The sequence below is a fragment of the Sturnira hondurensis genome, unplaced genomic scaffold (genome assembly GCF_014824575.4).
Source record: "Sturnira hondurensis isolate 20B ecotype Veracruz unplaced genomic scaffold, ASM1482457v3 Scaffold0008916, whole genome shotgun sequence".
In the NCBI taxonomy this organism is placed as follows: domain Eukaryota; kingdom Metazoa; phylum Chordata; class Mammalia; order Chiroptera; family Phyllostomidae; genus Sturnira; species Sturnira hondurensis.
The window spans coordinates 502,769-516,471 of NW_028081547.1; the positions used below are offsets into that span (position 1 = coordinate 502,769).

Here is a 13,703-nt window from a genome sequence, read left to right on the forward strand (position 1 = left end):
TAGAGTACATCCCACTTCTTTCATTAGTTTCTTCATCAAGGCAGCCCTCGGTTCAGGCCAGCTCCGCACTCCCACGGGTCGTCCAAACAGGGGTCTGCAGGGGATTTTCTCCGCTGGTCCAGCACAGTTTTCCAGATCACAACACAGCCGACAGAAGCAGTCGTGGCGCATTCGGCAGGAGGCTTTTAGGTATTCCCCAAATGGCAATTCGCAGAGCAAGCCCTGGGGGCTACACTGGCTATAAAGTGCACATCTAAAATGTACTTCGAAATGAAATGATTTTCTGTTTGCCATATGAGGTTTGTGATTGCCTCTCAAAAAGCATTGCTTCTATTGCTTTTACAGCCAGGTTCAATTTCTTATTTAGTGATGTAATAAAGGAGTGATTTAGAACTGAGAGCAAGGACTTCCGAATCAATGAGCAGACGTATCCCTCATCCGCTGCGCACCTCTCCCCATGACGCTGAGCTCATTTCCTGATTTCCGGGCAACCCGCACAGTCCCCCAAACCAGGGACACAGGCACAGCTGCTTCTTTCCCTTTACCACAGAGTCCCCAGTCCTGCCAGAGACAGAGTCCCAATCCTACTCTGGGTTTTCTTTGGATCTCTGGGGTGCATCACTCTTTCTGTGAATAATGGAAGTTTAACTTTATTGTGATGAACGGGAAACACACCTAATATTTACAAATTGGCACTGGGACTGGAATGAGAGGGAAAAAAAAAGAGAGAGAGAAAGAACATCCTACCTTGTTTTAAGGATATTCAGAAACTGCAAAATCTCTGAAAACTGGATCAGTCTGAGGGCTCTTAAAAATCTCAAACCTGGAAAGAAAAATGAAAGAGAGACGCATTATTTTCAGTGTGTGGTGTTAATGTTTGCACTCTGGTGTGTGAGTTACAGCTGCCTGGGCTGAAGGAAGACGGAGTTCTCATAGAAGATCAAACGGTCAGTACCGTGCACACAGTCCTTCATCCTGATCTCGGCTGGTTCAAGCTCAGCTGCTAAACCGACTCTCATCAGAGGAGACCCGTTTGCAGCCACCGTGAAGGAAGGTCTGGCGGGGACAGCCCTGTTGAATGAGGTCTCTCGTGCGTCAATCTCCGTACTAATGCACCGTGTGAAAGTTACCTCGTCTCCTGAGAGGATTTTCTCCGAAAATTACTGGGAATAGCTCAGGGTAACCTTTATGCTAAGAGAAGATTAGGAACACGTCGGATAATCTGATGTCTTTGATGGATTTACAAAATCTTATCTTCAGTCCTGATTAAATGAAGAGCATGGCCCACAGCTCCACAGCATTATCTGCTCTCTAAGTTCTCACACCCATAACTTCAGGATTCAAAATTTACATGATCCCACTTTCACAAAGTGTCAACATAAATGTTTCCCTTTTCTAAATCAGCAACCTCTCGTCAATGGAGAACAAGAGCCAGTGTCTCTAGGTGGCAGAAGAGAGAGCAAGACGGAGAAAAAACACACAAGCCAGGATCAAAGATAATTCAGATGACTGCTGTGCTTTAATAGCCAAAATATGTTTCTGTTGACAGCAAATCTGTGAGTCAAGAAACACCCTGAGTCACTCATGGGACTCAACGCTGGGCTGCTATGAGACAGACTTGCTCACCAGTGACTGCAGCTTCAAGACACTTTGGATATCACATCCTCTCTCGAAGGGATTTCCTTTTACAGATTTTCCTAAAGCATTCTGCTCAGTGCCCCGTGTGCTGTGGGCTGCTGAGCCCCAGGTGGGCTAAGCTGTTGACAGTAGCCAGACTATTCTGACCCCGTATGTGAGGGGCCATCTAATGCCCAGCGATGGGAAGCAGTGGTGGCGATTCACGAGATTCCCCAGGATGAATCAGGGGAAGCAGACAGACCAGATGTTTCCCCTAAACAGCTCCACATTGGGCCCCGTCAGGCTATTCCTTGTTCAAGCCTAAGGCACAGGGAGAGCTCGTGTGAAGCCCACAGGGCGAGGAGAGGGGGATGGCACCGCACAAGAGGGAAGGAAGGATAACGGCTCAAAAGGGAAATTTCTCTCTGAACAGGATTTGCCTTTATGAACCAAAAATGCTCTTCAGAAAACATGTGCCTTCTATTCCAAAGGACGTTTATGTGCCTTTTATTAAAAAAAGAAAAGTGTGGCGATGAGAAAGGATGTTGATGAGATGAAAAGATTCGAGAGTCCAACACGGAGTCCAGACCAAAGTGATGAAAGGCTGACTCACACTGCTGAAGACCAACCTTGCTGCAGAGGACAAAACTGAGACAGCACCTCAGAAAACAGAAAATACGGAAAAGGGACGGGGAAAAGAGGAAGCTTAAGAAAATGTAAAAGGAGAGAAAAATCACAAAGCTCCAACCTATGAATAAAATGGGTTGCACAGGGAGGTACCGATGAGACCGTAAGTACAGCCAGGACATAAGGAATGAACTTGCTAGATACGAAAAAGTGACTCGAGATTAAAAGGTCAAGTGGATGGCCAGCGCTTAGAAGCCAATGCCATGAAGCATACGGCTTTTTCTCCTGTAAGTATCAAGTATTAAACTTAACAATAGAAATAAAGTGTCAGGGTTGGGAGAGGGTTACCATTAATGCAACTAAAATCACACAACAGTCAACGTAACAGCGAATTCTGCACGACAGCTGAGCAACACTCGGGATGTTAAGACACGGAGCGTCAGGCCCCAGATCTGTGTGTCCAGCCAAGTAGCTGTTCCACGGCAAAGGCAGCAAAAAATATCTTCCAATATCCGAGGTCGCAGAAAATACACTGTTTGTGCAAAAGTGTTTTCAAAGACCTTTGCAGGCCTTATTCAATCAGAATGAGTAGCAGAGGCTGGAAAGTGCATGTTGAACAAATTCCACTACTGGTCCTAAGCACCGACCGAGAGGACTGACCTCACTCCAGCACCACTGTCACATGCTGCTGGGAGACAGATGGCACATGTGGGAATCGGGGTAGGGACAGACTGGCAACGCTGAAGCCCGCTGTCAGGGACATCAGGATTCTTTAGTAATGGCTTCATCCTGAAAATCCTGCGTGTGCGTGTGCGTGTATATATATTCCCTTTTCACTTATGGAAACAAAAAGTAGAATGCAAATGACCTAAACTTCAAGCTGTATCTCCTTCTTTTTATCTTTAAGTGATGTCATTTGCATCCTATAGTGTTTGTTGGTAGCTCACCACTCTTTAAAGTGACTCACAAACCTAACGTGGAATAAAAGCTTCTCTTTAATCGAGGTATATGAAAATAAGGGTAGGAGAGAATGGATGCAGCAGCCACAGGCCCTGCACTCTTGCTAGAGGTAAACCGTAGTCTAGCTCTGAGCAGCCTGCCGACAAAAGAAGGCAGGAAGATTCAGTAAGTTAATAATGTACGACAGAGGAAAACAAGCTGGCTCTCAGGAGAACAGTCATCCCAGGGTGGAAACCGAGGGAAAAGCCCCAGCCACAGGGACCCAGTGATGCAGAAGCAGCATTCTCATGGGTGGAACAACAGCGAGCTCCGTTTATTTGACTGCCTTGTGCTGGTCCTTCTCATGCCTTCGGGTTTCACGAACACAATGAGTTAACAAAGTTTGACATGGGTTAAAAAATCAGTCTATGTTTTATCCTGAGATCGTGCCAGACTATCTAGAGAAATGGTGGTCTAAAGCATACATCCTTCAGGCCAGAGTTCATAACAGCTCCCTAACTGCTTTCTGCCCTGGACTCATTATGGTCTATTCGTAGCACAGTGGCCAGAGTGGGCCTGTTGAAAGGTAAAATGGATCATATCACTCCTCCGCTCAAAGTCCTCCAATGCCTCCATTTCATACAAAGTCAAAGTCCTTCAAGGACCTAAAGCAAGGACGCGCTCGTGTCCTTTCAGCCTCCTCCTCTTCCTCCTTGTACTGCTTTCCCTTGGATCTGTCTTTCTTCAGTGATCTGGACTGGGAAGGCATGCTTCTGCCTCAGGGCCTTTGCACACGCCATTCTCGCTGCCTGAACACTCTTGCCCAGATGTCGACATGCTTCACTAGCCTCACCTCCTTCGAGTATTTTACTCAGTGTCACTATCTCAGTGAGACATTCCCCAGTTATTCTATCCAAAACTGGAACTCTGCCCCAACTCTGCCCCTGTCAGAGTAGGCGGCTAGTTATTAATGAAAGAGAAGGGAGCAAACTAAGCCTCATTAACTTGGGAAACAGCAGCCTCACAGTCACCCCAGCATCTTTCTGTATAACATCCTGGTTTACACTCACCCTGGGGGGGAGGGGCAGGGAGCTGGTGTCATCCAGCTGGGTTAATGGGGAAAGAATGAGAGCCACAGAGGGAAATCCCATTTTACTAAGTGCAGATGCAGTAGAAGCCAGAATGGGGACCATGAAAGGGGGAGGCACTAGCCTGGGAAAGTCTGGGAAAAGGATCCGACTGGAGAAGGGCACGAGGCCCTGGAAAATCCAGGAAAGAGACTGAGTAGTTTGAAAGTAAGCCTGCTCTTTCGCACACCCATGGAAATATATGGGAACATGGCCCGCCTGCTCTCTCTCCCTCTCTGACAATGTACTGTCACTTGTCACTCTTCCCTCTAATAAACCTTGACACTCTCACTAAACTCCTACGTGAGTGTCCCTGAAATTCTTTTCCTGCGACACCACAAAAGAGTCCATTTCCTCCAATAACACCCCCGTCTTTTTATTTCTCTTGCCTGCTTTTCTTTTCTCCTCAGTATAAAGCACAGGCGTCTTGTTTATGTAATTTGCTTCCTCTCTACTTAGCTACACCATCAGTTCTATGAGGAGAGAGACTTACATTTGTTTTGCTCATGGCTGTATTTCATAGACCTAAGTTAGTGCCTGGCATAATATGGTAGATCCCCAATAAACACCTGCTCTAACTGAATGAATAAATCAGACTTAAGAATGAATTAGATAACAGAGAACTAAAGGTCAGATACTGTGCACTGGGAACTACACAGTACTTACTGAAGGGAAAAACCAAGAGCTCTGAGGTCAGGGCCAACGCTCTTAGGAAATACAAAGCAGCCTCACCGGAGAACAGCCTTAACCACTGGTCACTCTGCTGTCCCCAGAGAGGGCCCAGGGGAGTACAGACAGCAACTCAGATCACATAAAGGGGGCCGGGACAGGAGAGAGGTAGGATGGTCAGTGTCTAAGTAACAAAGTATTCATCTTCTCTGCTTTATAATCCTATATTCTTATTACTTACCTCCTATAATTCAACATATCTATAATAAAATGACCTTCTAGGGAAACAGAAAATAGCCATCACAGATTTGTCAACAAAATGTATATGTACCAAAAAAAACCCCATGAATTATGCCCTCCCCCAAAGCTACCAGGTCCAGATGGTTTTATAAGTGAGTTCTTCCAAACTATCAAGAAATAGTAAATTCCCCCAGTCTTTGATTCTATAGTCAATTATATAACATACTAATAAAAATCTTTCTCTTTTTTCCACACTCTGTATTGGTTTAGAAAGCTGATATTGGCTGAACACGGGTTGCTCACACATTCAAAGAAAAAGGCACGCTCACTACACTAATGACTAAATACAAGAATCCCAAATAAAACACCAGCATAGCATATCATATGCGAGACTATATTAGATGAGTAACACTGAGGAACTGTGGTGGAGGTCGTGGGGAACAATCCAGATTCCTTCTGCAGGTATCTTTACCTGTCCCAGCTCTTAAAGAGTGCTCTTGCCCAAGGGTGCACCCCAGCCAGACTTGGCTCCCCAGACTAGTAAATGTGGGGACAAAGTCCTGCCACCTTGTCTCAACTTAGGACAGCTCTCCCAAGGGCCACCCGGCTGCAGAGTTCCCCATGGGATGCACGGAGGCCACTGGTGCAGCTGGAGTTCTACACATACAACTTCCCTTCTGCTCTCACAGACACAGGCGCCGTTCAGACCTGCCTGGGCGCACCAGAAGACGCAGTTTCTGATAGTGCATTAGGTGCATTGTGCTCTCAGTAAATAAATGGTCACTTCATCCTGTGAAGCTACACAATTACAACAATTACACAGGGTGGTATACAACCCCACAGAAAAGCCAACAAGGCAAATGGAAACACACTCGGTATATAGTGTTACCATTATTTTAAATTACTGGTGAAATGATTATGTTGACAATGTTGTAAATCAATTACTGCCTAAGTCTACTATTTTTAATTACTATCCACATTCCAAAACCTTTAACAATATCTTATTTAATCCATTAAACAGAAGAAAACAGTTTAGGATGAACAGAAAGAATGTCCAGCATGCAATCCGTAAGCAACAGAGCCATATTTCAGCCCAAATTTGTCTAACTCTACAAAACCCCAGCTCATAACCACTGCCCTGGCACAGACACTGGCCAAATTTTGAACGCCAAGCACTTTCAACTCAAGTAAGCACTCTGAACACTGTGACCACATTGCCAAATTCTAACAATCTGCATTTCTGTCAATATATAAAGGCTCTTTTGCCAATATTCCCACTGTATTAAGTATTGTGGTTTAAAAAAAAGGAAGGACAGAGGGGGGGTGGCGATGAAGAGTCCCAGTCTGACAAGCTCCAACTCCAAACAGCGGCTCGTCACTACTTTATTTTGCTCTTCTATGTTAATAAAGTTAATTATTCTTTCATATAATTATCAAGTCATTTTATTTTCTGCTTATTTTCTGCAGAAGCCAGTTTATCTGTGTGTTCACCTTTTCTTATCCATATATTTGAGCTCTTTTATAATGAGGATGTTTTATGTCATATATTAACTCCCACAGTTTGTCATTCTTCTTTTAATTTTGCTTAGTTTTTTTCTAAGTCTAAACCTTTGCTTAATATGAGTCTTCCTTTTTGATTTTTAAATTTTGTTATATGGTCAAATGTATGTCTTTCCATCACTGTTTTATTATTTTCAATATTCAAAAATGGCTGCCACCAACATAAAAATAGATTTTTAAGAAAATGCATCTACATTTTCTCTATGTTGAAGGCAGTGGTTCTAAACCTTGGCTGCACATTTAAATCACCTGGGATGCTCTAAGAATTACTGATACCTGGGTCTCACTTCAGCCTCCCCCATTCTGACTTAATGGGCCTGGGCTCCTGGCAGGCAGAGGGTGTGAGAGCTCTGGCGCGATGTAATGAGCCGTCAAGGCTGAAAAGTATTGCAAAGGTTTTCCGTAAGTGAGCAGACAGCACATATTTTAGGTTGCGTCACAAATACCCACTCCGCTGTAACAGATCTGTGAACAAATGGGTATGGATGTAGTCTGGTAAAATTTTATCCAGACCCACAGACCATGGGGCCTAGTTTGCTACCCCCGCTCTAGAGACCTGCTTTCAAACTACACATGCACAAGATCACTGAGATTTGTCACCATTCAGATGATGGCTGTGGTGCTGAGGTAGGGCCTGACACTCTGATTTCTGATCACCTCCAGGGGTCGCTCTTGTTCAGAGACCACACTCTGAAATCACAAGGCCGCAGGGCAGTGGTCCCCGCCTTTAAGGCCACTGCAGCGACCTAGGCATCCTGATACTGCTGTATCCCACCCCCAGACACTCTGATTTAACTGTCTGTGATGCAGCCTGGGTGTGGGCATTTCTCATAGCTCCCCAAATGATGCCAGGGCGCAGCCACGTTTCAGAACTACTGGCTTGGGTGTCTTTTCTCCTTTTACCATCAAACTTGTTAATTCGTCTTGATATATCCATTTATTATGGCTAGTAGTGTGCCACAGGGACCAAGTTTTAATATTTTCCCCAAATAACCAATTTCTCTCTACCTGAGTATAATCACTTGAGTAACCAGAAACTGGGTCTTTACTACTATTAAATTAATTGTTTAAAACATGCTAGCCAACTATAAGAAGAAATCAAAAGTATATTGAGACTGCTTACGAAACAATGCAGTCACCTTAAGATTTTAGCAAAAAAGTACTTTTAACAACACTAGGGGAAATATGATTTCTATATCAGGGTTTATAACTGATAAAAAGTTCCAAATCATTTTGTGGGGGTAAACAACAACAACAATAAAGAAAACAAACAAAATAAGATGAACAATGGGCAGATCCCATTTAAAAAACAAATAGAAATAAAGTCAGGCAAAATATATAGTAATAAGACTTGAAAAACACAGTGAATGGGAACAACTTTCTAAAAAATGTAAACCCTGAAAGTTAATACACACAAAAAACCATTATAGAAATAAGAACTGAAATGTAGCTCAGTAGCTTCCCATCAAAGACTTTGCACCCATATAATTTATTATTAAATTTTTTAAAACACATATTTTTGAAATGTCAAACCATCATTATGCAAAAAAGATGGAAAGCTGCTATACTTGTATTCTAAAATAAACACAAGCCTGGTACCAAAAACTGACTCTCAACATGCAAAAGAAAAATAATCTCACTAGGATTAGAGACTAAAATTAGACATAAAATACCAACACGTATAATTCACCAGTTGATTAAAATAATGATCTGGAGCATTCTGATTAAGCATAGCAGATTGAACGGAATGGTTTACCTCTGCCGCCTCTCAAACCCTTTCTAAAGTAATACTAAAGGGGGGAAAAATCACTAAAACCCCATGAGGACAAAAAATGGAGGAGGAGGCCACAGCACATAAGAGAAAACCATATGTTGTAGATAAAGAGTAGATATATCCTGTCAGAAATTCACTTGGCAGAGCAGAGAGACCTAACTTTGCATTTGTACAACACACAGAGTAAGAATACATATAAATACATGTGTATTTATATACATATCTAAATATACCTATATTTCCATGATAATAACAATAGAATATCAGAAATGTCCTTGGTCAATAAATTCTAATGAGAAATTCCACAAAGATGGAGGTTGGTGGGGGTAGTGGGGTCAGGAGATCATAACGAAGAAGAAAACAAACATCCGAAAGATGAAAGGTGACCGGCACAGGAGAGTGGGAGGCTGGGACTCTGACTGACCCACTGGGGTGCCAAACAAGGTCACTCGGTATGACGCAGTAAGTGTGAGCATTTTAGTGGGTAAAGCAACACCCTGAGTGAACCGGAACTCCTGTGTCCACAGCCACAAGACCAGCAACTGGACCAAAATGCCCTGTCACACCCACCCCCAGGAACTCCCCAGACGAGCAAAGGCAGCACCCACACACAGGCTAACAGAAAAGCTCAAATTCAAAGAAAAGCACAATATCAAAAATCACCAAACATCTGAGGAAAGTCAAACTTTCTTTGAAGGCAGATACATACTCTACCAAACTGACAGTTGAGGATACGACATTAACCAAGCAATGATTTTAGAAAAAGTTTCATTGATAAAGCTTGTGAGAAAAAGGTCAACTCAACAAAAATCAATGAAATATCTTAGAATGTAAAACTCTAAACATCAAAATCTTAAAAGACCAACTACACAGAAGAATGGACATAGCTACATACAAACTAGAAGGTTGGGTTAACAGAGATCCCTTCACAAAGAAACAGAGGAATCAAAAAGTATAAGAATAAAATTAAGAGACATGAAAGAAAGGAGCAGAAATTTCAACATTTATGTAATTGAGTTTCCAGAAGGAGGAAATAAATGCAATAGAAAGCCAGAAAATTTTTCAATAACATTAGAAGAAAGTTTCCTAGAACAAAAGGATAACTTGCATTCTCAGATATGCCTAGATGAAATATAGGTCTTTTAAATTTTAACTGATGACATCTCAGGAAATCAGTGTGATTATATAAAACACTCAAAGCAGTGAGAATCAAATTACTGTCAAAATTCTCTTGGATGCACTGAATGGGAGAAAACAAAGGAAGTACAGCTCCCTCATCCCCAGGAGAAATTATTTTGAATGAGGAAATACATACTTCGCCAGGTGGAAGAAAAATTAATAAATAAATAAATTAAATAAATGGTGAGATATAAGAAGCAAAGTAGGAAAACAGTAAAAGTAACTGATTAGTTTATGTGTTAGCAAAATATTATAAAAATAAATGATGAGAATGATCTAAAAATCTCTAGATAACACTAGATGGAAAAATAAAGGTATGAAGGGAAGAAGGCATTGGAGGTATGAAAAAATGTGCTAAAGTTCTTGTCTTGCTTCAGGGAAAGATACTATTAATTATACATATTAACAAAATTTGGAATTCCAAATTCCAAATTGAAGAAGGGTAAAGTGAGCAAAAAAATTCTCGACCAACTAAAGGAAAAGACTTGTGGGGAAAATACCCCAAAAGCATATTAATTAGAAAATACTATTGCAACAGCAAAAAGAGCCCCAATACATGAGTAAACACAGCAACACTGAATGGGCTAAATTCCTCTACTAAAAGACAAAGACTCTCAGACAGTATACAAACAGCAATAACACCATCCAGATGCATGCTGCCTGAGAGATACAATGAGAGCAAAACACAAAGGAAAGTTAGAAATGAAAGACTGGAAAATACATGCCAGAAAAACGCTTAGCATAAAAGGCAAACAAGGCAATAACAACATCAAATAAAGTAGCAGCTCTTATGAAAACTTATCACAAAAAAGTCATACTTCATAAAGAAACAATCCACCAAGAAAATGTAACAGTGAAAAAACTCTATATACCTAAGAATATACCTTTGAGGTATATATAAAACAGAATCTGACAAGAATGCAGGGAAACAAAAACTCGACAATGTCACACACAGTGAGAGACTCTAATGTTCATTTTCCAGAAACTAGGCAAAATCTAAGCACGCATATAGAATATTTGCATAGCATTTAATTCCCTGGGGTATTTTATAGATATCTATCTGAATGAATGGACAGATAAACACACATATTAGTAAACTAGGAACACTAGTTTAATAATATTAGTCTTTAATAATTTTAATAACTATTGAACAGTCACAAAAACTGTGTAATAGGCCATAAAAATACTTCATCGAATTCCAAAATGTACAAGTCATATAGGCCACATTTACCACAAAACAATAGAATAAGAAAATCACAAAATCAATTGTATTATGTAGGGAAGACTTTAATACACAATAAAAGAAGTCATCTAAATTAAAAAGGAAACAAGCATTATGTAATGATGGAGTGACTGATTAACAGTGGTATCAATTTAAACAGTCACTTCATACCATAATTGAAATTAAATTGAGATGAACTAAAATTAAATATAAATAATATACCAGAGAAAAACTGAAGGAAATGTAATTATATATTTATGTGCCTTCTGAAGAGAATTTTTTTAAAGATTTTATTTATTTTCAGAGGGGGAAGGGAGGGAGAAAGAGAGAGAGAGAAACATCAATGTGCAGTTGCCTCTCGCCCGCCCCCTACTGAGGACCTGGCCTGCAACCCAGGCGTGTGCCCTGACTGGGAATCACACCAGCAACCCTTTGGTTCGCAGTCTGGTGCTCAATCCACTGAGCCACACCAGCCAGGGCTGAAGAAAAGAATTTCTAAACTCAGAGGTGAAAGGAATCATAAAAACTTTAAGTATCATATCAGACATCATAAAAATATTAAAATTCCACATATCAAGAAAGTAATGAAGATAATAGAGAATAATTTAATTAAATATATAATTAGGATAAATTCTTTGTAATGTCAAAAACATGTATATAACATATTACATCCCTAGTTCATAAATAGGACCCCAAATCATAAACAGACACATCATGAAATAGGAAAAGTAACTAGTGAACAATCATTATAAAGTGTTATACTTGACTGAAATAAATAAATGCACATTAAACAAAATTACAGTAACAATATGTTTATTCTACTTAACTAGCAATGTATTTGACTTTTGCTTCCTAGAGCTGATTCTGCAATGAAACAGTCTTATAATTTGATGGTGGAATTGTGAGTTTATACAGCATTTTCAGAAAGTAATTCCACATTATAAATCAAATTAATTCCATTTCTGGGAATGTAGCCTAAGAAAATATAACAAAATATAAAAAATGCTACAGGAACAAAGATGTTTATTGCAAAATTATTCATTAAACAAGAAAAATAGAAAACAGCTTCATAATCTAAAAAAATGTCTCACATACAGTTCATCTTCTTTATGGGATATTATACAAGTTTGAAAAATGATATAACAATGAGAAATGCTTAGGATCGAAAGTTAAGTTAAAGAAAAGATAGAAAGTAGAACTATGTTTATCAGAGGCTGAGAAGCAGGGGCAGAGGGGGTTAGTGGGCACAGAGCTTCGGACCACGGGACGGGACGGCGCTCTCCGGAGCCGCCTCCTGACTCTGTACGCACTCCACACCGCCGAACTGAGCACTTGCAAGATGAAAAAGTTTATGTGATGTGTTTTTAATCACAAAAAACACCCAAATTGAAACACTGAAAAGAAGAACAAGTTGGATATAAAGTACATGCTCTCTCTTATTAAACTATAAAAAAGTAGGTATATGAAAAATTAAAACTACAAGAAGAGCATAAAATGTTAAAAGTGGTTGTGTTGTGAAGGCTGGATTTTTGGATTTAATTTTCTCTCGTTTTAATTTTTTCCATCACACTTACATTAAAACTTCTACTTATACTCATAATTTTTGGTTGCTGTTGTTATAAAGTCAGGACTGAGTGCATATCCTGTGGCCACAGCAAAGATTCAGGAACCTGAAGCCAGCAGCTCCGGGCACGGAGGGTCCCAGCCACTTCTGTCCTGTCAGAGGGTCAAACGTGGCACCCGGGACCTGAGTAATCAGGTTAGGGCCATTCTGAGAACTAATATCATGAAATCGTAGCTGTGGCACTGGACAGGCTAAGGGATTTGGGAACGCCTCTGATAGAAGCAGAATTGTCCTACTGATGGACACAGAGGGGTGCACAGGTAAATGGTAAATCATTCACTGCTCAGGGTCCCCTTATCCCCACACAGAAAGGACTCAGCAGACACCTACAAGCAGCAAAGTCCCACTGGAGACTGAGAAAACACAAAAGCAAACATATCCCAGTCCACAGTGGGAAGCCTGCCAGGATTTTCCAATTTGCTGCTTTTCATTTTCTCTAACTCCTTAATCTTTAAATCCAAAAAGCTGAAAGGTTCAAATAAACCTCTGTCATTTCCAATCTTTCCACGCCCACGCAAATCCTGAGGAGCAATTATTGTTGTGATGGCTGACAAGGTCATGGTCATCTGGCCTTGCAGCCTGAGCTCGAACAGAGGACAGGAGACAGACACAGCACAGGGGGGCATCTCCAGACTGTGCCTTGCACCCAGCTGCCATCACAGGACCCCACCTCCCATGCCCAGCCCAGTCACTGACAGGCTTCTCAGACCCAGCACAGAGTGCACTGGGGCTCCCCACTTCTCCCCCACTTTATTCCAAGCCCACTTACTGTCTGATAGATATTGAACATCAGTTGATATTCAAAGTGGGATTGTGACTCATTCATTCATTCATACATGTCACACACGTGCAGTGAGATGAATATGAGAACCATGAAATAGGAAAATAAATTTTTATTGATTTTTATCTCTTAAATATATATGCAATAACTCATCTTTTCCCTCTCCACTCAGTGGGTTGGGTATCACCCTACAAACCAAGGTCGCTGGTTCAATTCCCAGACAGGGCACACACCTGGATTGTGGGCCAGCTCCCCAACTGGGGGTGGGCAAGAGGTGACTGATCAATGTTTCTTTCCCTCCATTACCTTGTCTCTAAAAATAAATAAAATCTTAAAAGCCCTCT

At 41.1% G+C, this 13,703-nt stretch overlaps 1 protein-coding gene across 9 annotated transcripts in view; it reads right to left on the minus strand.

Moving 5' to 3' along the window:
- Positions 1–13,703, minus strand: part of KCNMA1 (potassium calcium-activated channel subfamily M alpha 1) — a 728,885-nt gene that overhangs the window by 237,859 nt on the left and 477,323 nt on the right. For all 9 annotated transcript variants that reach the window (XM_037056365.1, XM_037056367.1, XM_037056369.1 and 6 more), the window contains exon 6: positions 748–823. In XM_037056365.1, the coding sequence (XP_036912260.1) occupies positions 748–823 (76 nt within the window). The remainder of the gene's footprint in view (positions 1–747; positions 824–13,703) is intronic.